This window comes from Hemibagrus wyckioides, linkage group LG01 (assembly GCF_019097595.1).
Source record: "Hemibagrus wyckioides isolate EC202008001 linkage group LG01, SWU_Hwy_1.0, whole genome shotgun sequence".
Classification (NCBI taxonomy): Eukaryota; Metazoa; Chordata; class Actinopteri; order Siluriformes; family Bagridae; genus Hemibagrus; species Hemibagrus wyckioides.
Genome location: NC_080710.1, coordinates 24,549,142 through 24,575,832, shown reverse-complemented (window position 1 = coordinate 24,575,832; position 26,691 = coordinate 24,549,142). Strand labels below are relative to the sequence as shown.

Here is a 26,691-nt window from a genome sequence, read left to right as displayed (position 1 = left end):
CTTCTGAATTGTTCCTTTTATCAGCCATCCAGGTCACAAGTGTGGCAAAGGATTGGTCAATTTCACAGCATAAAACTGTCAGGACAAATGTAAATGATTATAGTAATTCTATTATGCTGACCATTCGCAAGCCAGAAAAAAACACTTGATGCAGGTACAAAGAAATTATGTCATTTGAGTTTGCAAGACTTTCATTATATAAATTTAACTGTATGAGTATTTTAATTATATAATATGACTAGTTTTTTTCCAGATAGATATATTATTTAATTAAAAAATATATATATATACTATGTGTATGTATATATATATATATATATATATATATATATATATATATATATATATATATATATATATACACTATATTGCCAAAAGTATTCGCTCACCTGCCTTGACTCGCATATGAACTTAAGTGACATCCCATTCCTAATCCATAGGGTTCAATATGACGTCGGTCCACCCTTTGCAGCTATAACAGCTTCAACTCTTCTGGGAAGGCTGTCCACAAGGTTTAGGAGTGTGTTTATGGGAATTTTTGACCATTCTTCCAGAAGTGCATTTGTGAGGTCACACACTGATTTTGGATGAGAAGGCCTGGCTCTCAGTCTCCGCTCTAATTCATCCCAAAGGTGTTCTATCAGGTTGAGGTCAGGACTCTGTGCAGGCCAGTCAAGTTCATCCACACCAGACTCTGTCATCCACGTCTTTATGGACCTTGCTTTGTGCACTGGTGCACAGTCATGTTGGAAGAGGAAGGGGCCAGCTCCAAACTGTTCCCACAAAGTTGGGAGCATGAAATTGTCCAAAATGTCTTGGTATGCTGAAGCATTCAGAGTTCCTTTCACTGGAAGGGGCCAAGCCCAGCTCCTGAAAAACAACCCCACACCATAATCCCCCCTCCACCAAACTTTACACTTGGCACAATGCAGTCAGACAAGTACCGTTCTCCTGGCAACCACCAAACCCAGACTCGTCCATCAGATTGCCAGATGGAGAAACGCGATTCGTCACTCCAGAGAACACGTCTCCACTGCTCTAGAGTCCAGTGGTGGCGTGCTTTACACCACTGCATCCGATGCTCTGCATTGCACTTGCTGATGTATGGCTTGGATGCAGCTGCTCGGCCATGGAAACCCATTCCATGAAGCTCTCTGCGCACTGTTCTTGAGCTAATCTGAAGGCCACATGAAGTTTGGAGGTCTGTAGTGATTGACTCTGCAGAAAGTTGGCGACCTCTTCGCACTATGCGCCTCAGCATCCGCTGACCCCGCTCCGTCAGTTTACGTGGCCTACCACTTCGTGGCTGAGTTGCTGTCGTTCCCAAACACTTCCACGTTCTTATAATACAGCTGACAGTTGACTGTGGAATATTTAGGAGCGAGGAAATTTCATGACTGGATTTGTTGCACAGGTGGCATCCTATCACAGTTCCACGCTGGAATTCACTGAGCTCCTGAGAGCGACCCATTCTTTCACAAATGTTTGTAAAAACAGTCTGCATGCCTAGGTGCTTGATTTTATACACCTGTGGCCATGGAAGTGATTGGAACACCTGATTCTGATTATTTGGATGGGTGAGCGAATACTTTTGGCAATATAGTGTATATATAAAATACAGTGCACTATTATTGGCACCCTTTATGAACATGAGAACAAATGTAAATGATCATGATCAAAGTAATACTATGCTGATACAAGGACAGGCATGTTTCATGTTTTGTCTTTCTACAAAACACTGGTTTAAAAATGAGCAGCTGTACAATTCAGTAGAAAAGCATTTCAGAATGCACAACGCAACACCTTCATCAGGTTCCACTCCTGTCAGCCAAGAACAGGAATCTGAGACTACAATGTACTTATTAAACTTGGCCAGTTGTAAAAACACCAAGCAATGTTTTTCCTTTAGGTTATCAGCTTCTGCAGCAAGTTTCTGCATGCTGTGCATTCTTAGATGCTTTTCTACTCACCCTGGATGTAAAGAGTGGTTACCTAGGTTACCACAGGCTTCCTGTCAGGCTGAAGTTTGGGACATTCCCCCTTCAACATTGCCATCAACATACAGAACTGACACTCAGTAGATTTTCTACACCATCCTGTGAAACTCTAGAAACTGTTGTGTGATCAGTTTATTAAACACTCATTCCGGCCAATCTGGTGCTAGCACTTATGCCAAGTCACTGCAATCACATTCATGGTAATTAAGCTTTCCTCACCAGTACCATATTTCGGTGAAAAGAAAACATCTTGAAGAAATTATTCATGTGCTCATTTCTATTTATTTACCTACAAAAAATCTTTCTGCCAGTACTTCTTTTATTTCCTTCTTCTTCCTTGTCTATATGTTCCTTGCCTTCTTCTTCCATGTCCTCTTCTTAAGGGGAATGTGCACATTTGGAACATCCACAAGTGTCTGTGTCCAAATTCTGCCAAAACTTAAACATAAATGTAAAGTAAATGTATTGTATGTGAGCATGGCACATGTCTTATATTCCGTCTGTGTCCACCAAAATCCAATGCTACTCTGACCAGGATACAGCAGTTGCTGAAGAACAAATTAAAGAAACTAAAAATGGGTTTTGATTTGTATCCATCCACAAAGGACCCAGTTTCACCTCCAAATGGCGATTTGAATGGACTATGAACAAAGTGGGTATAAAGGCAGACAATATTTACAAGATTGCATTTATTATTTTTAATACTTACATTAATTACATGTGAAATCAATAGTCAATAGATGACATTAAGTTTTAGACACTTAATGTGTTAATATCATTCAGTGAATGATGGAGCTGGAATAAAATTTGAAATTCTGAAATATTTTTCCCAATTTTAAAATATTTAGAGGTAGTCAGGATTAAAAATGCAAGAACTTTACTTATGATGAGACCAATGCAACAGAAAAAACACATTTCAGTAAAGGACTTTTCAAAACTCTATATAGTCAGAATTTGACCACTACCCAGACCCCCACACCAATGTTAGAGCATGGCATATAGCAAGTTTACAGGTCAGGCTTAAAAAGGTTAGTTTACTGCGAGAACTATATTTCTGTGTTGACTTAGAATGTCTCTTCAATGGCTGTGTGTGACACAGAATGAAGAAAACTCTGTAGACTACAGGAAGTGCTAAGGGTGGGGGCAGCTGTGTTTGAGTCTTCCCCAAAGCAAAAGGTTTTGGCTAATGATAGTGGATCGACCACATGGCCCCTGGCCCTTCCCTATTGACACACTTTATTAAATAAACGCCCCTGAAATCCTTCCTCTGAAGAATTTTCTTTATAGGATTACACTTGCACAAACAGTCCTCCTGCAAAAGGAACTGAATTTAACCCCTGTGCTCCCCCGCTCACATTGGATGGGCACACAGGACAGTGGGTGGGCACTGAGCATTGTCAATAACACATGAACAGCTAATGGCTGACATCGCAGCTGTGGCCCAGTGGTTTGTCCACCAATTGCATGGCTTTCAGATGCTGCCACAAGTCCCCAAATCCCCCTCCATTAAAGAAAAAACACCCGTCATTGTGAAAGTGGCTTCATATCCTTACTACGGAATTGCGTGACATCTGTGAGAAAAACTGAAAACGGAATAGACATGCAAAGAAGTCTTCAAAGATTTGGAACTAAATGAAAATAAGAAATGAGGCAAAAAAAATGCAACACTAGTTAAGATTCAATAAGGCAAAATTTTGGGAGACACACTTTTCCGAAGCCATAGAAGCTCTGCTGGAACTGAATCTGACAACACAGGTAATTTACTTTAGGCTTGATTACTTATTTTTGGAATTTTTCCTCCTGCCTAACAGAGCATCTTTTAAAGTGAGACGTCTGCCAACATGCTGTAAACAATAAATGAATGATTTTATGGTGGAGTGATGAAAGAAGTAGGTAATATCTTGAATTCTTAGTAGAATGCTCTCATTTAGATTAGAAATAAAAGTCCTAAGTGAGTCTGGATGTAACTGTACCTGAGTTGATATTTATTTTTAACTCATAAATAGTAGAATCATACAGTATGTGCTTTGATATGGACATGAGAATGTAATACACTTTCAGTTGTAATTTTTGTTTTTCAGCTGGTTACATTATCAAGGAACAACAGACACCAAAAAAAAACATTATGAAGTCTCTGCTTGTGTCTTTGTTGAGTCTGCGTCTGGTTCTGGGAATTGGGTAACCATTTTTAACATATTTCTCTGTATTAACCATCCACCAAAATGCTACACTTTTTATAGGCTGATATTTGACGAAACCTGAGAATTACTTTATTGATTTATCTTGACGTTTGACTAGATTTTTTTTTTATCCTTTAACAATAGCCCCTTGAATTGTAAGCAGTTTAAAAGTGATATTTCAAATATATTGGTTATTGATTGAAAATAAAGCAATTTACTGAAATAACTTCCTTCACTTACGTATACACACCAAAATATGTGACTTTTACTCCACTTTTATTATGCCTACATTTTTTAAATTATTATTTTGTAAATATCGGACTCTAGAATTGACTGTGAATTTAGAAAATTAGATCATTCACTTAAAAAGATCAAAAAAATTCCCTAAAAAGAAATGATAAATGCAATAAATAAATGTATTTTAGTTCATTTGTTGAAACTGTATTCTCTCAGCATTCAATTGCATATTCGTGTCTGCTGGAATATTATACTCTGGGTGTTAATTTACACTTTTAGGTACGAGAAAATTGACTTGGTAAACTCTTCACATCTTCACATGGCTAGCACAACAGCCCTCTGTGTAGACCAAATTGTAACTACATTTGTTATTGTTTTGACACAAAATACATTTAGTGAACGTAGGGTTCGAAATTCTTGCATGTAGTTGTCTCCCACTTCTTTTTCTCTGAAACTATGTATCTCTACTGTCCAAGTAACAAATAGTGCATTGAACTAAATCAAACCTCTTAAAAAGTGTCACATAATGTTTAGTAGTCACACACTGACTGTTCACCATGATATATCTGTTAAAAAAGTATTGACGTGGTGTTTGTATAAAATGTATAAAAATTCATTTTAATATTAAGGGAAAAAATGAAATCAGTATATGTGAAAATTATTTTCTTTAAAGAAAAGCAATTTGTAAATTATCCATCTGTAAATTACTGATCTGTAAATGATCTAAATTATTTTCCCCTTCTGTTTGGTGCACTGAAATGACAGACAAAATTCTAACATCATCTTCTTCTTCAACTTTAGTCACTGGTGTGAACACAGAGTGGAAGATAAACTGGAGACCATCATCTCTCCTCGCCTGCAGCTTGAAGCGGCATGCTCAGATGTGTATCGGTTCAACACTCAAGGCTGGAGGCTGGATATAGACAGGATGCGCCACACACACGGGGGTGATGATGGAATAGCTCTATATTACAAAAGACAAGGACCCAATGCTTCCTGCTTCCTGTTCAAGTAAGAAAATATATTCTAGTGGTCCAAAGGTCTGAGCATGATATTAAAAAATACTTCAATTTTGCATTCAGTTCAACAAATTTCAAATCATTACAATATTATCAGTGGCAAATAGAATGAAAATTATAATCTCAATAATATTTTCATGAGTTTCGTTATTAGTGTTTGGTTTGTCCTGCTTTTGCCTTACGCTTAAGCTAGCATGGACTCTATAAGCTATAGTTTGTGTAAAACCTGATGATCTGTTTTGGATCATATTTACTGTCAGGTCATATAAACATGTGTTTCAGTAAAAACAATATGAACTCTATACAACAAAAATATGCTCATATTTTAAATTCTAATCTAGAATAATGCTGAATAATAATATATATACTATAATATATACTAAACATAAACATTTTTCTAGAAATTTCAGTGATTTCTAGATTTTCAGTGTGATCTCCATGGAAATAGTTAAAAATATAGATTTCTTTACATTTAGTTTGCATCTTTGTACAAGAGCAATTTTGTAGTTTGGTTTGATCTGTGTTTTTTTCTGCTATAGACCTGCAAACATTGTGACTGAACGAGTGAACAGGACAGTAAGAGCCTGCTGCGAAGGCTGGTCTGGTCCTCAGTGCTCACAGGGTAAGACACCGAATATAGCGTTACATTATAAACAGTATATTCACATGTAAATATTCCACTCGAATGCATAGCTTATATAAGTATCTTTTATGTAAGAACTTTTTTGAAAATTCCATTTTTCTATAATTGCTTTCCTAGGAGTGAGTATCCGAGGTCTGTGTTTCTCTACATGGAGTTGTGAGGAATTTCCTGGAGTTCAGAACTCCTCTCTGATGCATCTTGAGCAATGCTGTGGCAGCCTATGGGGTCTTAGCTGGAAAAATTCCTCTGATCAGACCTGCTTGTCCTGTTCTTACACCCTCTTGCCAGGTAATGTTTAAATCAGTTGTTCCATTCTTTACAATCTTATGGCTGAATCATCACTGGCAAAGTCCACTCAATCTTCACAACTGAATTATGCATTATCATAATGAAAGTGTCTTCATCATTACTGAAAACAGTTAAAAAGTGCAAGCTAAACATGGTCATTTTTACTAGATCAACAACAACAAAAAAAATCCGGCAGAATAATCAAAATCTCAAGAAAGTACCCCACTAAGATTTTGCTAGTAAGATTGTTGTCATTTCTCAGTGTAAAACTGTATTACTGACTGCTTTTTTTTTTATTGTTCTTTGCCCTCAGATTCTCAGCCATCACCCCTTTTTCACAGGGGTCTTCTTGGAGGCAATCGAGACACTAAGGCCTCTGCAACTTGCATGAGCTGGGGTGGAGCACATTATCGATCCTTCGACAAGAAGCACTTCCATTTCCATGGTGGTTGCACCTATGTGCTGGCCTCATCCACTGATGGAACCTGGGCTGTCTACATTAGCACTGTGTGTGATGGCAGAGGACATTGCAGCAAGGTATATCACACAATGTACATAGTATCTGTATATAATATGTGTGGGAATCAGGGAAAGTACATTAGATGTGATTGTATCTGTATTCCAAATGTTATGGAAAAAATGTCAAGGCTTCACCATGTGAATGATTTTGTCATTACAAAACCTTGAGGTAGATAGCACGAATACATCGCGAATAAATATAGCAGTTAGACATCTCATAATTGCATGTCAAAATCACCACCATGCCTCAACCCCCTCAGCTGGCTCTTCTCAATTTGGAGGAGCAGCGAATGTATGCTAAAGTTGTCCAGGATTGCCTGGCTTTTCAACCTTTTACAAAGAGTTAGCCTAGAAATCCCATAGTTAAACATTCTATCCCCTTCCTTCACCTGGGACCCTATGCAGGCCACTGATGTTCTTCCACATTAACCTTGGCAAACCATGTCTTTATGGACCTAGCTTTGTTTAGGGGGCATTGTCAAGCTGGAACAGGTTTGTACTAATTCCAGTATATGAATACTTAATGCTAAATTAGGCAGGAATCCACAGACATTTGGCATCATATTGTAGATTCATACTGTTACAGATTACATGATAGTTTTGACAATGTTTGTGTTAAAACCAGTGACTTATAGTTTTGTAAGTACAGTATATACATGATCTTTTAGGTTTTCTTTTATGTTGCTACTAAGCTCTTTTGTGTTCTTTAGGCATTGAAGATGATGTTGGGACTTGACCTTGTGTCTGTTCATAAGGGCAACATATCACTCAACAGTGTTCTCTTAAAGCAGGGTGAACCTTTCTTTCAAAACGGTATTAAATTAAACTTCCATATAACTTTTTTCATGAACTTTGTTCATTGTACATTTGCTTATGCATTAATTGTACCCTCAAAAATTAAATGATTTGTCTTATCCAAAAAATCATTCTCAGTTAGGAATGAAGTAAAGCTATTAATATTGGTAATTGTAACACACATGCATTACCATTACTTACAGATTTATTTCAACATTTAATTTGTATACATGACTAACATTAGGAATATTATATATATATATATATATATATATATATATATATATATATATATATATATATATATATATATCTTTGTGCAAAAAAATAATTGGAAAGATGATGGAATAGTGTGATGATGTAAACCATGGCTTTCATAGACACAAAGCAAGTGATTACAATTCAGCAATTACAAAAGAGTAATTACAATTCAATTCTCCTAGCCTATATTTTTACTAGCTGAGTAAGCTTAAAGTTTCTGCCTCTTATGCTATGTTCACACATACAGTACAGTGATTTTATCATTGCAAGATGCCAGTTGATGTACTATGAAGTCACTAGTAGACGTTCCTACTACTGGTTGCTGTAATAATAGCATTTATCAGTGGGTGGTGGGCAGCTAGCTTTCCAAATAATTTTTCTTGTCGCTAAAATGAAACATTCTATAGGAAGAGCTTTTTTATATAAAATACACCAGTGTATATCATAATATATGAGATGAAGGAGAAGCAGTGTGTGCTTTTTGCCATAGATCATGAGCCCTCTACTGTCTTCACTAGCACTGGTAATCACTGCACCAAGTTACTTGATATTTGTATAAAGTTAAAGTTTTCACAAGTTTGTCACTTCAGTGGGCATGCCCATATCTAGTCATCAGTAGTCCCTGTTGAGGGAAGCTGCAGCTCTCATTAAAAATAAATAATAAGTCATATCCTGCTATATGTGTGAACTTAGAGTTGAACAGTTGGTCAATAAAAATGAATAAAATGCATAATAATAGGAAAATAATAATAATTATTATTATATAATACAGTATGTGTTGTGTATTCTTTTTCAATAGGAGTGAGTATTCACTGGCTCGGAGATTTTGTTTTTATTGAAAGTGGATTGGGCATCAGAGTGAAATTCGACATGAGGAACACTGTGTATCTGACAGTTACTGCAGAACACTTGACTACTACTAGGGGCCTCTGTGGATTATACAACAATAATGCAGATGGTAAGAGGTTTTTTTAGGCTGGGTTTGTTTTATGTTTTGCTTAATTTAACCTGGAGAATACTGCTACTAGGGGCCTCTGTGGATTATTACAATGCAGATGTTTTTAGGTATTAAGCAATGATTATGCAAATGAAATATTACCCAGTCTCAGTGTCTAAAAGTTAAACAGAAACATATTTCACATCAAGTTGCAAGCTGTGTGAAATCTGTGTGCCTTCAGGACTTCCATTTACTCTCTTAAATGTCATGGACATTTTCCAGTACTCTAAAGACACATAGTAGGGCATTTAGGCAATCATTGACTACAGAATATCACCACATTGCTGTGTACGTGATCTCTCGCTAACAGTGCTGAATGACTTCTCTGCATGGTTTAAATCATAGCACAGGAAGTTTGTAGGAAAGACCAGCATTATCATATAGGATCATATACTTTCTAACTGGGATACTGTTCATTCCCAGGGCTGTGTGTTTGGTCCATTGTTAAGAGTGTTGAAAAACATATGTGGAATATATTTCATGAAATATATTTTTATTTTGTTTGGTCTTATATTGATACAGATGACTTCACCAGTAGGAGTGGAATTGTACAGCAGTATGCTGCCAGCTTTGGAAATTCGTGGCGTGTTCCAAACCAAGAGACAGAGGTTCTAGTATAATGCCAAAGCCTTTCAATATGCATTAAACTAGGGGACAGCAGTCTCATCTGCAACAAATTGGTGTGGCTACACGTCTTTACTGCAATGAAGCATAAGTCATAGCAAGTTCCGATTTATTTTGTGCTCTGTAGCAGATCTTATTTAGCTGAAATTAAAACTTGCATCCAGTCCAATCTGTTATAGATAAGACTAGTGTCCCCTGCACTAAACAATATTCTGAGAATATGCACAACAAAGCCAAAACTCTGAGCTTTCAATGATCTTAACCTCCCCAGGACTGTAGTGATGCAGCAGAGCTGGGCCACAGTTGTGACATTATGGGTGACATCAGCTTGCGTAGAGCTGCAGAATTGACATGTCATCAGCTCAAGGACACTCCTTTTTCCCAATGCCATCATCGAGTGAGAGAACTGTTAGAATGCTTAACAGACTTTCCCACATTTAAATTCTGCACATTTTACTACAGAAGAATAATAATTTGTAACTTTAAATCCTTTATCTGTGCTCCAGGTGGATCCAGGGCCCTATGTAGATGCCTGTTTATATGTGTACTGCAGTTTGGGGGCTAATGAGAGAGAGGCAGCTGTGTGTGATACGTTTGCTAGTTATGCCCGTGAGTGTGCCCAACAACATGTCATCCTCAGCTGGAGAGGGCCTGGTCTCTGTGGTACGTCTCTCATTTTTTTTTTTTTTTTTTTACAGAAAAAACAAAAAATCTCCAGAGGAATTAGAGTTAATTACTTCTTAGCAATGCAGTCAGTGTTTTATAGGTAAATTAAGAGCTTTCTAAGAGATAAAAATAGCCATGATCGTAGATTATCAGTCCTTACCCTTTAACTAGATTGTACATTGTTTATGTTGATTTTAAAATGCCATAGAAAATATGTATCCTGATTCAGACTTAAGGAATTGTTTTGAACAGATATCTTCGTTGTTACCTAATTATTTCTTCTGGCTTTCTTCCTTCCTCCCTCTTGCTCTTTTTCGGTCCCTCTTTGCCTTTCATGTGTCATGCAGAGCGAGCGTGTCCTGGGGGTCAGCTTTTCTCAGACTGCGTGTCTTCCTGTCCCCCCAGCTGCTCCTCAGCTCCCCCACCAGCATCGGGTCAGTGTCGGGAGGAGTGTGTTGGGGGTTGTGAATGTCCTCCTGGGCTCTATCTGCACAAAGGCAAATGCTTACGGAGAGAACACTGCCCTTGTTTCCATAGACGACGCACATATCATGAAGGAGATGCCATAAAACACAAGTGTAACACCTGGTAGGTACACTGGTAGTACTAGTAACACCTGTTTCAGGTTGAATTTCAACAATAATGTGATTATTGTGATAAAAGTGCTCAAAGAAGAGCAAGTGCTACATAAAACAACATACAGCTAAGGACTAAAAAGTGGGTTGTCCTAGCCACATAAAGTGCATAGTGTGCAAATTAGTGCAAACAGCACAGACAGACAATACAAAACATGATGATCTCCTTGGCTGTACATACTATCTGCTGTAGTGTCTTGCGATTCCCAAACCAGGCAGTGATGCAGCTGCTAAGGATGCTTTCATGGATGGTCCCTCTGTAAAACATGGGGGGTGGGAGATGGGCTTTCCTCAGCCTTCGCAGAAAGTAGAGATGCTGCAGGGCTTTCTTGCTGATGGAGTTGGTGTTGCTTGACTAGGTGAGGTTTCCTGCCTCATGAACACTACGAAATTGGGTGATCTCCACAGAGGATCCGTCGATGTTCAGGGGAGAGTCGTCACTTTGTGCTCTTCTGAAGCCGAATCTATTGTTTTGTTAACATTCAGAGACAGGTTGCTGGCTTTACACCAGCCTGTTAGTTGTACTGAGCAGTTTCAGTACCTAAGATTTTTACCATTTAGTGAGTACTGGGATCACAAATCGAACATGTTTTTTGATTTGATAATGGCAAAATTTTGAAAGTTCATTGATTTAATGTAAAAGACAAATACTGCTTTATTCAACTTGGTTGCTTCAAACATCTTGTATCTTTATCGAATCCTGATTTTTTACCATTTACACTTGTAGCCAAATCTCTATATGTTCAGACATTTGAGGACCAAAGGGGGACAACATGATAAGAACCATGTAGTTATTAATACAATTGTTAATGCATTGCGTAGTTGATGTGGCAGGTCGGTGAGCAAACCCTATTTCATGCCATCCTGTATTCTTTCCCTGTCTCTTTCTCTCTGATAGCATGTGCCAGGCAGGCCAGTGGCAATGTTCTGCAGAAAGGTGTGCAGCCAAGTGCAGTATTATTGGAGCAATGCAAATCACTACTTTTGATAAGAAGCGGTATAACCTCCAGGCTGGAGACTGTCAGCTCAAAGCCATTGAGGTAAGATGCAATTTTCACTGCTGATAAAATCACTTTTATCACAGCTTTATGGCTTCTTCTTTGACTTTTTATGAAATGTATACTGCACATTTATCAGGTGAAGTGCAATATCAGAGGCTGGGTTAATAAGAAAGAGAAGATCAAAGGTTTGAATGCTTGAAACCAGTAAACATGCATATCTGGCTCCTGGGGATCACCTGATCTGTACTGCTGTTTGTATAGGATTTTGTGGATAAGAAGCTTGTAGTGACTGTCAGAGATGTGGAGTGTGTAAAGAGAAGTGGCATGCGCTGCCCGTGGGAGACAACCATCACTGCCCTCCATACCACAGTGACCCTCACGAATACAGGCGAGCAGCTTATCTGTCCATCAGAATGATTTGCCTATGATCTGTTTTTCAGTTTTTTAATTTATGCAACAGGACATCCCAAACTAGAACTAGTTTGTTCAAATTTTCTTCCATCCATCCATCTGTCCATCCATCCATCCATTCATCCATCCATCCTTTCACCCACCTAGCTGATAAGCTATGTCCATTCATCCCTTTCATTCTCCCATTTATGAACCTAATCTTCTGTCTATACACATTTTTTATCAATCAAATCTCCATCTATCCATTTATTAATCTGCCATTTATCTTTCCATTTATATAACTATACATCTCAAATTACATCCATAAATATTAGTCAATCATTCAGTTTAAATATCCATCCATTTTTCCATCCATCTGTCCATCCATCCAGGCAGCCAGCCAGCCAGCCAGCCTGTCATCCATCATTAACCTCAGTCCATTAAAAAAATCTTTAGTGTGCCTCCCTAAGCATCCATCTACTGTATATACACTTTATCTATTAAACCATCCACCCCTCCATCCATTCATTCATCCAACCATCCATTAAATACCTGACCCCTCTCTATATACACTTACGTCACTTACATCACTTTTTGTACAAATTTAGTCCATTTAATCATTGACTTATCCATTTAACCATGCATGCTTCTGTTCCTCTCTCTTACTTTCTCACACTTTTTCTTCTGCTCTTCTCTCAGGATCTGTGATGCTAAATGGACAGCCAGAGGCTTTGCCAGTGTTAACAGCTGATTTGGTTGTGCGGAGATCATCTTCAATCTTCCTCATAATCCATGTCTTTGGTGCTCAGCTTTTGTGGTACACAGAAGGCCCTCTAATCCTCATCACTCTGCAGCCAGGGTTTGCTCATAAGGTACGGCATGGCCTTATTTTCTGCCTTCCATCAAAAAAGTACCTTAGTTATCTTCTTTTACAGTCTGACATGGCGTTTTATTGCAGCATTAGAGATTCTGCACCTGAATCATCAATCAGTAACACTTAATATGGTCATTTCCTCTGCAGTGTGCTCTTGGATAAATATCCAAGACTGTTTTTACTTATGTTGTTATGGCTAGTGAGTCCAGAACATTCTTTTGCAACAATACAAGAGTGAAATGCCACCAAAACAATACAGTAGGCAGCTTATTTCTGTTCCTGTTTTCATGACCTACCGAACATCTGGCCCTCCTCCAATAAGTTCCTGATTCACTAAAGAAAGTCTTTTTCTCAAGTTTTAGAATGAACACAGTACTTAGTAACAGGTGTCCAAATAAACAATACAGTTTAAGAGGACAGTTACATCCTAAAAGGGCTTAGTTATTTTTTTGCCCAGATAGTGGAAATTGGTTAAAAACAAATTTAAAAGACAGTAATATTCTAGTACAATAACGTAATATTAGTTTATCCAATAGAGTTGCCAGAAAGTAGGATTATTGGTAATAATGTTCATGTGTCTAATGCAACTGTAACTTATATGACCGAGCTAGTATGAGAGTATTTGGGGGGCTTTTGTTTATTGCAGTAGGTCAAACAGCCTGAGGATCACATTCAGAGTTCAGTTAACCGCATGCAGTGAAGACTTAATAGCGCAATTAAACATGCTCTGATCTAGACCTCAGATTTACCTCAGATTTAAACACTATTCAGCCAGTTGCAAGTGAGTTATGTGCACAGACAAAGTTTGCACAAAACTGAGGAGTGCCTCAGTTACACATGACACTGAAGTTGGAGTCTTAAGCTGATTTTCTGGTGTGATATCAGCTTGAAGCAGCTCCTGGGATTTGAGTCCAATGTCTTAACCACTGGCAAATTAAAAGTGTGACATCTTACACACACATGATTTCATGATAATGATTTAACATCTCAAGTCTATATCACGCTGTATGCGCAGTTATTTGCTACCTGCAAGACATTTGCTTAGGTCATTTATAAAATTGACTTAAGCATATGCAGCATCCTATGCTGAATACCTTTATAAATATTATTGGATTATAGCTTTTAGACTTAGGTCTCCAACTCTGTGTGTACACTGTAACAGGTGAGAGGCCTTTGTGGAACTCTGACTTGGAATCAACACGATGACTTCACCACACCAGAGGGGGACATTGAGAATAGTGTGACCTCTTTTGCCACAAAGTTCAGTCTTGGATCATGCTATTTACCCTCAGCAGTGACCTCAGACCCCTGTAACACCTACACCCAGCACAGAGAGTATGCAGAGAGTGTCTGTGGTGTCATCAACAGTCCTGTATTTCAGGTTAGCATGGATTTATAACTCGGTTTTGGAGTCTGGGTCACCAGTTTGTCACTTGTTGTCAGAGTTGTATTAGCTGATATGCACTTGATCCCCACAGACGGCAAAATTATTGTAGATGATAGAGATACTAGAAATGTGAATGGATTTATCACAAATGATAAAGCTTTGATTTACCTGCACATAGAAAACATATGCTTACATGCGCTATGAGCCACTCTTAACAGAGGTTTGGTCTTAAAAAATGGTGGATCTATAAACTGCAAACATTCAAATGATGTGGATCCCAAATATTTAACCAGTAAGAGCATGTATATTTTAGTCTGTTTGCTTGCCCATCATGTTAGCTTTTAAAAACTTAAAGTTTTGCCTCCTAAACTAACTTTGAATGTTGTGTGTGCATGTAAATCTAGGATGTGGCTTTGGAGAAAATATTGTAAGACCATGTATTTGTTCTTATGAAACAGCTAGTTATAGCTAACCTCAGCCCAAATCACTAACAATAAGCTTCTCATTTCTTTCTCAGAGCTGTCATGAAGTGGTCGAGCGTGGGCCATACATGCGGCAGTGTCTGAGTGAGGTGTGTAGCTGCACCCCGCACACTCACTGTCAATGTACTGTCCTTACTGCCTATGCTCAACACTGTGCGCAGGAAGGGGCGCTAGTGATCTGGCGGAACCACACCTTCTGCCGTAAGAATTTACACCATCATCACCTAGCTTTGACATTTTTACTGAGTATGAATGTTGAACTTCAGATGCCATCCAAATGGTCAATTAAAGGAAGCAAATAAACAATGAACTATTTATTTTTTAATCCCCATTTTTTAATTGTGTCTCTTTCCATTTCAGCAATACAGTGTTCTGGAGGTCAGGTGTATCAAGAGTGTGGCCAACCTTGTGGAGGCTCATGTACTGACCTTCAGCAAAACTGGAGCTGCCAAATGGATGCAGGCGCTCAGAGCTGTGTACCAGGCTGCCAATGTCCTGCAGGTCTGGCACAGGATGACCAGGGTCAGTGTGTGCCAGTCAGCATGTGCCCGTGTGTTCATGCTGGAGTTGTCCATCAGCCAGGAAGCTCTGTGCAGATCAACTGCAATACCTGGTATGGGAAAAATGGTGCATACATAAGAGCAGTATCTTTTTACTCATCTCTGGAGGAGTTTGTTTAGGTAGTAATTACACATAGGTATGGAATAAAGCAAACATGCTTCCAACCAAAGGGATTATAATCTAAACATCCACATCTGTATATTCACCAGTATTTTTTTTAGGTAGTATATATATATATATATATACAGTAGGTATGGAACAAAGCAAACAAGCCTCAAGCTATGAAACCTTACTTAACTTACTAAATATTCACACGTGTCTATATTTGTATATAATTCCAAGTCCAAATGTGTTCAGTAGAGTTGAGGGCAGGGCTTTTCTGCTTTGGGAAACTTTCACACCAAACTTGGCAGGCCATGTCTTCATGTAGCTTGCTTTATGCACAGGAGTATAATTGTGCTGGGACAGGTTTAAGCTGTTCAGTTCCAGTGAAGGGGAATTCTAATTCTACATACAAGGACATTCTATAATTGTGTTTCCAACTTTTTTGTAACTGATCACATATGAGTGTTAACTTTTTCCTATATAACATCTGGCAACTCACTCTTAACCACATATAGGTAACAACTTATCTCTGGCATGACTAATTTATTAGTTTTTCTTCACAGTCATGATAGATAGATAGATAGATAGATAGATAGATAGATAGATAGATAGATAGATAGATAGATAGATAGATAGATAGATAGATAGATACTTTATTCATCCTAAAGGGAAATTCACACCTCTAGGCCCCATCAGATGCCTTGTTACACGTTCTGACAATGTGTCTATAAAATTGATCTATCTATTAATTATTTTTGTTTTCCATACTTTCTGACCAACAAATTTCTCATCAGTGACTCGTCCAATGTTGCTGTTTTTTATGGGCTGCTAAATACTGATCTCGGTCCAATACGAAAATTACCTCAAGTATCAGGTTTCCCCTTCATATCCTCACGTCTTCAGGTTCTTATTTATTTATTTATTTATTAAACATGCCCTGAAATGAACCAGGACCACAGTGCAACTAAAGCTTTGTACACAGTACTACACACAATGTAAGACTAAGAAAATGTAGTTGAAGTCAGAATTTTACATTAAATGTTTGCTTAAACGTGTTCATTCATGGTCTAGCCTTTCATGCATACTCTCACGTCCACACACCACAGGGAGATGTTTCATTGCTCGTAAAGTACATGCTGTAACATAAGCAATTGCCCCACTGTTGTCTGTCATTATTAATTAGGTATTGCATAGTTTAGTGTACTATCACTAGGGCTGAGCCAGAAGCACAACTCAGTTGTACATTATGTTACTGTAATATATCTCAGGGGTACTGTAAGGGAGGAATTATTAATTGGCACAAAGCTAAGACTAGGACACATGTTAAACCATTAGACCATTAGAACGGAATGAACTGGTGGGTCTCACTACGTTGCTGAAATATATCTCACTAAAGTGGAGAGAAAAAGTGAAAAGTAGGCTTATCCTAGTTTGTGATAACATGTTTATGATCAGTCTTTATTACCATCTAAAGGTAACTTTTTATCTTATCCTTGATAACAGACACAATGACTCAGCGTACACTATATTTCATCACATTTCATTTTTTTATGCTCATGAAATATTACACGTTCCTAGGAAAGTAGACAGATCCTTTCGTAACCTTGGATTGCATATGGCAAAGCATATAAAGTATATGACTGTGAGTGTCTGGTATGAAGATGGTATTGTGTAAACAGTTTAAAGATGTGAATGAATCCTTGTGCAATTTGTTTGCCCTCTTTTCATGTATTGTTTGGCTAATAATTGAAAGATTGTAGTGTAGCGGGTTAAACTTTTACCTGGCTCTGTTATCTATTATCCTTATCATGTCTGGCCTTATGATGCTAGAAAATGGATAACATTACTTAGCGAACTGATTTATTTATGAAGTGGATTAAATTACTCACTAATATACAGAAGGTAAAAGATCATTGGTAACTCTTGAGAGTTCCTGAGGTAGGAGAACTCTGATGAAGTCACTCTATAGCCTGCTACATTTCTCATCAGGATAGGTTGACTTCATTGCAGCTTTTTTATCTCATCACACGGAACACAATGACTAGACATGCTGGTTAAGACATGCTGATGTGTAGGAGCGTGATTATATGTCTTGGTAGGAACCCACAGTTAGGACTTTTTTTTTGCAGAAACTGGTTACTGAGGTTCTCTTTAGTTATTAGTTAAATGTCATATGTAGTCTGCATTAATGATTATGTCATTGGGAAGTCCTTACAATAGTAAGACAAATGCATGTGTGTGTGTGTGTGTGTGTGTGTGTGTGTGCAAGTGCCCATCAGAAACATATAATATATTGATTATTATTTAATGCCATTATCTATTGGATCATACCAGATAAAGTGGGGCAATGTAATGATCCTTAGTAGAATTGCATACAAATATTTTTATTTTATTTATCAGATATGTCATTGTATCAAAAAAAGTAGCCCAAGAAGAGTTCAAATAATACATAAATAATACTTCCTTCCTTCCTTTCTTCCTCCCTCCCTTCCTGCTTTCCTTCCAGCTAGCCCCTAAGGACTATTCATGTTAAACTCTGTTTCTGCTTACGCCACATTAACATTTTTGTTCCTTTGGCAAGAAAGTCTGGTTTATATCTCCTAAGAGCAAAACAGTATTCACTTTCCTGAATCCTTATAACATTTTCTCATTCATAGTTATTTTCAACATCTTTGCACCTAGATAGATTGGTTATTTGATGAATTACAATGAGGGCTAGGCGTGTGTGTGCATGTGTGTTACTGGTGATTCCTGTGTAACCATTTCAGGATTACAATAAAATAAAATTAGATAGAGGGCTATATTCATGTTCATCCCATGGGCCTTGACTTTACTGCATGCCCTGTGCTATAGACTTTAACAGCATTCCATAAGTTTCAGTACACTAACTGCCAATTAATAGCTACTTCACTTTTGCTGTGTGTTGTTCTGCTGTAGTGTGTGTGGACATGGTGTGTGGAACTGTACTGAGCATACCTGCCCTGAGGTTACAGAGTGTCCAGGCTCTCTGGTCTTCTCCCCTCGATCTTGTCTGAAGACCTGCTCTAGTCTGGACAAGGGGTCCTGTGCAGAGCCCATCTATGGCTGCGTCTGTCCTGAGGGAACGGTGCTCTTGGTGTGTCTTCTCTTCCATTAGTCTTTTCATATATATCCACTTAAACAGGGCTATTGCTCGATAATTCATGCTGACATCTATGTGAACTGTAAAGCAGTAATATATTACGCCGTTATTAATAATAAATATTGTTTCCATGCACATCTTCCATTAGTACTAGTGTTACTGTAGTTGGTTCTATGACCTGCTACAATCTTAGTTCCTACAACAGCACTGGACATTAAATAAATCCTTACTAAAAAATCATCATTTGGTAGTGTTAAATGCTGAAAACTTTTAATTTAGTATTTTTTCTATATTAAAAGATATAATCAGTATTTTCCACTGGGACACAAATATGCATTTGTTTTTTTCCGATGAGAATTTCCTGGTTCAGTGTTGCTTAGCATGCTATAATATTCTGCCTAAAACAAACACATAGTGTACAAAGCATAATTTGCACAGATTTAAAAGCGACGCCACAACACCTCACAGTAATGATAGCTCTTAACAGCGTGTGGCTGAGGAATCTAATCTGACTTTAGTGCTATAGAAGTGCTGATGTGATAATGATTCATGCTTCGAAAAAAGGTTTGCACAATCATCAGGGAACTAAAAGTATTGTGATAAGTTCAAAACTTTCTAATACCTGCTGCTAGGATGATGATGATGATGATGATGATGATGATGATGATAGTAGTAGTGTGGCAATTGTATTTTTACTGTTGTGTTAAAGCCAAGTCAATAGGTGTTAGTTTTTTTTGTTTCCCCATAAATACCCTGGAGCAGCACTCCACTATAAAAATCATGGGTGTTCTTCTCTATAGGGTGATCAGTGTGTGTCTCCTGATGAATGTCCATGTCACCATAATGGCAGACTCTTCTTCACAAATGATACCATTTCAAAAGACTGCAACACATGGTGAGCATTCTGTTCTGCAATGAAGACTTAAGTGATTTCATTTCAAACATGTTCTCAGCAAACTGGGGAGATGAGACACATTCAATTATATTTTCAGTTATATGACTAAAAACACTATTGTTCTAAAATATCATACATTTCACATCTGCATATTGTATGATGTAGGAAGATGTATTTCAACATGCCCTCAAACTTCACTGTGATTTCATACTTTAAAAATGTGTCTAATCGTCATTTACCTAATATGTAATCATGTGAAAAAGAAGTGTCCATGTGAGAAATATCACATGTGAATTATGTGATGAGTCACATAGGAAACTTTATGTAAATGGTATATCATTATGATTATAATTATGAATACTGCAGCAAAATCGTGCAAGTATTTTTTTTTGCTTAAATATGTATTAGTTTTCTATAATTTTGCTTGACTCTTATAATTTCTGTAATTTTGCTTTACTCTTATAATTTTGCTTTACTCTTCTTTTATCTACAGTGTATGTAAGCAGCGTCGATGGCACTGCACCCAGTCGTTATGCGCTGGAACATGCATAGCTACGGGTGACCCACATTATGTGACCTTTGATGGCCGCTGTTTCTCCTTCCTGGGAGACTGTGAGTACATGCTGGTGCAGGAAAAAGAAGGTCTGTTCAGCGTGACTGCTGAGAACGTACCCTGTGGCAGCACTGGAGTCACCTGCACCAAATCTGTTACACTGAGCATCGGCAACACGGCCATTCACCTGCTCAGGGGTCAGCCTCTCAAACGCACCACAATATTCTCACTACACAAAATTAAGATTTTGAAAAGAGGTCTAGTTTATGAGTTGAAGCACATGGATTTTACTCTGATTTAACAACTTTAGGCACAAGTATTATTTGATTAAGCATAAAGCATCTTTTTTCTCCGTCTCACCCAGTTGGCTTTTGTGATTAGACATTACCTCAAAGTTTTGGCAACTGCTGTTATCTGCTTTGTGCATGAGACATATCTTATAAGGTGTCTTATGTCACCCTACACATCGTGCAAAACAGCGCAAACATCTGAATAGACATTATGCATGAAATATACAATTAACACAATGAATAGAAGAAGACTTTTAGGAAGTCTGGGTTAGTGTCCTTGAAGCAGAGAGGTTTAAGGGCCCAATGGCAGCTTGATAGTGCTGGGGCCCAAACCTATTACCCACCAATTAACAACCCAGAATCTTAATCGTTTGACCCATCGCTGCCCCGTTCTCCTTTACTGCCCCTCCTGTCCCATCACTACCCCTTCTTCCCTTGCAGCCCCATTATGTCCCCTACTGCCCCATCATTGCCCCAATAAAACAACTAAAAAAGCCTAATTAAGTATGAGACTCATCAGATTTATTGCCAGCACTGTGAGGAATATAACACTTTGCCACACACAGGAACTGATTTGTTTGGATGTTGCAGCAGCAGCACACTTAGACTCATTTTGCAAAATGTATTTTTTATTTGTTAACCCAATCACACTGACTCAGCAGTTATGAAAATACAAACAATACACACCAATGTCGCATTCATTAGTAGTACATCAATAACCGTGCACTAATAGCTCAATTAATAATTACTTACTAACTAATTAAGTGTGTTGACTAACGAGTTAGTCATGTACTAAACACAAACTAATGAAGACTAGCCTTAATTACGACATAGGTCTTACGAATTCAGTCATTAATAACAACCACCTTAATTACATGATTGTTATCATGTTATGTCATGTTATTGTTATGATTGTTGCTTGTTATTGTATTAATTATTACTAATTAAAATATGATAGTATCATTAAAACACAGGGGCAAACTTCTTAATCTTAAATCTTAATTTTATAGAACATAGAAATGTTAATAAATAATATAATCTGCTAAATGAATAAATGTTACTGTATTCATTTCACCCTTGAGGGTAATGGACCCGTGCCCTATGCCCAAGTCACCCGGAGCAAATACTAGTATTGCAGTGGGATTTGAAGGTGAAAGGATGGAAAATAGCACAAAATGGTTTGAGCTTTATTGTTAGTCTGTCTTTCAGCATTCGATAAAGAGGATGAATGTAAATTATAAAAAGTAACCCAGCACCATCCAGTGATGTCTGTGTACACAGCTGCACATGGCAAATTCTTTAAAGCATTTACTTTATAACTTTAATACTAACATGTGCTTAAGGTGGACATTATTTCCTGCATTTATAAGACCCACATGGTAGTTAAGGTTAGATCTTCATAAATTTGTGATTAGTACATGCCTTAAGTAACCTGGTGTCTTGACTACTTGTGAGTTGAAACAAAAGTCAATCAATTTGTCATTTTTAAGGCAGCAGGGGAACTTATTAACATCATTGTGATGAGACATTTTTATGACAGTTGTATGACCGTTCTTATTTTTGATTTGTGTTCACTTTCTTCAGGAAAGGCTGTGACAGTAAATGGCATGCCTGTGACGCTTCCTAAGTCTTACTCAGGTAGTGGCTTAGTGCTGGAGAACATCGGCCTGTTTGTGTCTCTCTCGTCTCGACTTGGCGTTACACTTCTTTGGGATGGAGGTATGTTCTTAAAATAATTGTCACTTCTAGTAACGCGCTCAGATACATCAACTGGTGAAGATACTGTATACTATTGACCTTAACCTATAGTGTCTTGTCGTGAATGCAGTGTGTATAATGTTCAGTAATCTTAAAGAAGGACAAATAAATTTCTAATTTTCTGCTCTGTGAAAAGGTATGCGTGTATATGTGCGGCTAGAACCCCACTTGCAAGGCAGGGTAGGGGGTTTGTGTGGAAATTTTGATGGAGACTCAGAGAATGACTTCACCACAAGGCAAGGCATTGTGGAGTCCACACCAGAGCTGTTTGGCAACTCCTGGAAGGTTAGTCCATCCTGCCCCGATGTCTCTGAGCAAGACCTGCGTGACCCATGCAACGTGAGTGAACTTGATTTCCCTGTGCCATTTCTACTATTTCAGCATAAACATTAACCATGTAATGCTAAGAAGAAGAGTATCTATGTTCCTTCTAGATCAATCCTCACAGAGTGAGCTGGGCAAAGAAGAAATGTGCAGTGATTACCCAAGAGCTATTTGCCCCATGTCATGCTGAAGTGCCACACCAGCAGTACTACGATTGGTGTGTCTTTGATGCCTGTGGGTAAGTGATGAAACAATTTTGTTTAAGAGTGCTTCATAAATGAACAGTTTGGTGATAAAGTGACAAAATCTAATTTACACAACTTTTTCCTTGCCCTTAATGTAGTGTTTGATTTCGTTTTGCACCAGAGACACGAGGCATATACATTTATTGGTATTTTCTTTAATTTGCTTGTTTTGGTTTCTTATGTCGTCATCAATGATGACTTCAAACACTATTTAGAGATTCCTCTGAGAATAGATCTATACAATATCCATTGTGTCTATACAATAATCCATTATCCCAATTTGTATTGCCACAAAATATTGTGTTGACACTTTGTCTGTTGTGGTGGTCAGGAGCTGGACTGAGGTAAAGCTAGTATGAATGCATTCCCCTCGTTTTGCAAGTCCTCCTATTTATTTATTAAATCTGCCCAGTTACACAAGCATTTCCTCACCATCTAACCTTCTACAAGTGTACTTGTTCTCAAAGCTCCATTCCCTTCCAAAGTACAACAACTGTCACCGTTACTTTCTTATACTTTATTCATGCAGACATTGTATATGTGGCTTATAAACATAGCACTGTATCAACATTAGAGCTTGAACAATATAATTATATATGATATAATGTCTACTTTATATCACACAATAAAACTATACACTTTCAAGAATTCCTTTATTGTTATTGACCTTAACTGCATCACATTTTACACAGACATGCTGTACCCAGTGGTTACTGAATGTAAACAAATGAACAAAGGAAAAAATGAAGGTGTGAATGAACAAATTGACAAGGAACCAGACTAAAAATCTGTTTAGTTACCAATAGTACAACAACAACTCCTCTTCAATGTATTCATTTATAAGTGCATCTTAAACAGACTACAGTTCATTACATATAGACAGCGGCTTGGATATGTATTCACTTCTTTGAATTCAAATGAATTAAAATAAAATTCAAACTATAAAGAGTAAACTATAGTATTTAATTCTATTTCCGGAGTGTATATTTAATGTATAATTGTCTTCCCAAGCTCTAATTGAAATTGTTTATATGCACATATACGGCTGAGGTAAAGGTGCAAGGCTGGATATAGGGAAAATTGTTGCTCTTTCTTTGAAGGATACCTACACTGGACTTTCATAAGCACTTTCATAAGCATTTGATGAATATTTTGTAGCACAATGGAGGATGTAAGGCTCAAACCTATGCACAATTTTTTTTTTTATTGCTTTATCTTTTTGTGAAGTCGAACTATCAGTTACTATAAGAGTCAACTGTTTATGCAGTATGTTTTAACCTTACCTTCTATTGTTGTTTTTGTGTCAATGCAAAATGCACATTCAGCAAGTATTGAGAAATATACTGTGTACTGTTCAGCTGTCATGTATTTATACCTTGGGAGGTATATTTACTGTACCTGCTTCTTAAAGGAGTTGGAATTGCATGATCCTCGATAGAGGTGACGTTACTCTATTTAACGCTATAAAAACTTCAGATGACTCTTTAAATGACTGATTTTAATACATCAAACTAAAGTGCTAATCAAGTGGCACACTTCTAATACTGTTACAAAAACATTATGTACACTTTCCACAACTTTCACATGTCACCAGTGTGCTGAATAAAAAATTTACAATATCACTCTGTCATTTGTCCCAGTAATAAATAACGGATAGGCTCTCTATTATGTGAAAAAAAGAAAGAAAAAAAGCATCAGGAGTTTTGACCTAAGCCTTTGCTATATTCTCTATAGTCTTTGCTTTATAGCTGTAAGCAATTTCTATGAATTTATAAAGTTGAGTGTGGTTCTGCAGCTCAGAGTGTCTGTGTTTATGATGTAGTTGTGATTCAGGAGGAGACTGTGAGTGTCTTTGCACAGCCATCGCTGCCTACGCTGAGGAGTGCAACCGCAGAGGGGTCTACATTCGCTGGAGATCTCAAGAGCTTTGCCGTAAGTAGAAGTGCACCGCTATCCCTTCTTCAAAAACACACTGAAACACAAAGGCTTTTTATACAAGTACTGTTACAGTGTTCAGGCTTAATGTTTTATCTATCTCTCATTATCCAAATCGATTCAAAATCATTGACAGAATTTGAGATGGTTCTTTCTTCTCTCTCTCTCTCTCTCTAGCCATACAGTGTGAGGATGGTTTGGTTTATGAAGCTTGTGGTTCTGCTTGCTCTGATGTTTGTCCTGGCAGCTCTTCTCATGCTGACTCTCACTGCAGTGCCCTATCCTGTGTGGAGGGCTGCTTTTGCCCCCAGGGCACTGTCCGCCACGGTCAGTACATTATCTTTCTTTCTTTCTTTCTTTCTTTCTTTCTTTCTTTCTTTCTTTCTTTCTTTCTTTCTCTTAAATAATTACTACAGCTGTGAAAATGATTAAATGATAAAATGATTATCATGTCTGTGGTTATTGTATAAAGACACAGTAACATTTTAATAACATTGTAATCTGAAATAAAAAATATAGGAGGGAAGAAATATTACCTCTGTGCCTCAAAAAAAACCCAAACAAAAACAAATACAAAGAAGAATTAACTTCAGTGTACCCTATCTGTGTTAGTGTGAACTTCTAAATGCATGTAATCATTCTTATAATGGTAAGATTTTCAGTTACAGTATAGTAAACGTATTGGTCATAAAACTTCTCAAACCTGTTGTTGACTCTTATGCTGGTGCTGTGGTTTATAATGCAAAGCAATGTCTATATGAAAGATTTTTCTTATTTACCCCATGTTACATAAAAGCAAATATTAACACACTGAACTGAAAATACTGAAATATTTATGTATGTGTCCTAAGGCAGAGTTGACATGACAAACAGAAATCCTTAACCTGTAACCTAAAACTGTAAACCTGTAACCTAAAAGATGTCCTGTCATCAGGTCTGTGAGGCATACAGTTATAACACATTATCAGTACACCAGCCAAAACTAAAAGAACTGTATGTAGATTTTGGCTTACTGTGTGCTATCTAATATCTCATGGTTTAAATTGTGTAATTGTATGCTTCCCCACTGTAGGGGACAGCTGTATTTCTCCATCCGAGTGCCCGTGTGAGTGGGAAGGCTCACTGTTTCCTCCTGGAGCTGCTGTTACTCAACACTGTCAGACCTGGTCAGGCTGAAAACATAATGCTAAGAGATCACATTATTTTGTGCTTATGATCTTAGATTTTCAACAATAATACATCTCTCATAATCATCCAGAACTCCTCATCATCCAGAAATGTACGCTTGTGTTTTCAGCTCCTGTTCTAACAGCACCTGGCACTGCACTGGGCCTGCATGTCCTCCCACTGCTCCCTGCCTGGAATCAGAGTTCCAGTGTAGCGGCGGATCTCGTCGATGCATTCCCTCTCTCTGGCTCTGTGATAACGAGGATGACTGCGGAGACGGATCAGACGAGCTTTGTCCCACTACCTGTCCTCCTGAGCAGTTCCGCTGTTCTGGAGGAGCCTGTTTACCCCTGGAGCTGCGCTGTAATGGCCATCCTGACTGTGCCGATCAGTCCGATGAGGAGTTCTGTGCCCCGGTTACACCCGGTGTCCCTGGGTGTATGCCCGGGGAGTTCCGTTGTGCTAATGGACGCTGTCTATCTGCTGCTAAAGTATGTGATGGAAGACTGGACTGTGGATTTGCTGATGACTCAGATGAGCGAGGTAACTAATGAAGTGTCAGGGTTATGTTTTCATTATTAATAGTAATACTTCTGCTTCTACATTTTATCTTTCTAACTCTCAAAATCTATTGTTAAAGTGCTATACAAATAAAATTCTATTTAACTGAATTGAATTGTTCTCCATTAACTGCTAAATACTTACATGAGCTTGTACACATTTTCACTGTTGCCTCATAAGT

At 37.8% G+C, this 26,691-nt stretch overlaps 1 protein-coding gene across 1 annotated transcript in view; it reads left to right on the top strand.

Annotated features, from left to right (window-relative positions):
• The first annotated feature begins 2,988 nt into the window (after positions 1–2,988).
• Positions 2,989–26,691, top strand: part of sspo (SCO-spondin) — an 83,673-nt gene continuing 59,970 nt past the window's right edge. Inside the window, exons 1-28 of the mRNA XM_058387448.1 lie at positions 2,989–3,010; positions 4,079–4,175; positions 5,216–5,425; positions 5,973–6,055; positions 6,194–6,364; positions 6,678–6,901; positions 7,594–7,696; positions 8,739–8,897; positions 9,459–9,544; positions 9,832–9,957; positions 10,067–10,223; positions 10,574–10,814; positions 11,760–11,901; positions 12,124–12,250; positions 12,952–13,124; positions 14,289–14,507; positions 15,031–15,196; positions 15,356–15,608; positions 18,599–18,776; positions 19,583–19,677; positions 20,171–20,427; positions 22,105–22,239; positions 22,415–22,617; positions 22,713–22,840; positions 24,670–24,779; positions 24,960–25,109; positions 25,855–25,948; positions 26,080–26,492. Of these exons, the coding sequence (XP_058243431.1) occupies positions 2,989–3,010; positions 4,079–4,175; positions 5,216–5,425; positions 5,973–6,055; positions 6,194–6,364; positions 6,678–6,901; positions 7,594–7,696; positions 8,739–8,897; positions 9,459–9,544; positions 9,832–9,957; positions 10,067–10,223; positions 10,574–10,814; positions 11,760–11,901; positions 12,124–12,250; positions 12,952–13,124; positions 14,289–14,507; positions 15,031–15,196; positions 15,356–15,608; positions 18,599–18,776; positions 19,583–19,677; positions 20,171–20,427; positions 22,105–22,239; positions 22,415–22,617; positions 22,713–22,840; positions 24,670–24,779; positions 24,960–25,109; positions 25,855–25,948; positions 26,080–26,492 (4,522 nt within the window). The remainder of the gene's footprint in view (positions 3,011–4,078; positions 4,176–5,215; positions 5,426–5,972; positions 6,056–6,193; positions 6,365–6,677; positions 6,902–7,593; positions 7,697–8,738; positions 8,898–9,458; positions 9,545–9,831; positions 9,958–10,066; positions 10,224–10,573; positions 10,815–11,759; positions 11,902–12,123; positions 12,251–12,951; positions 13,125–14,288; positions 14,508–15,030; positions 15,197–15,355; positions 15,609–18,598; positions 18,777–19,582; positions 19,678–20,170; positions 20,428–22,104; positions 22,240–22,414; positions 22,618–22,712; positions 22,841–24,669; positions 24,780–24,959; positions 25,110–25,854; positions 25,949–26,079; positions 26,493–26,691) is intronic.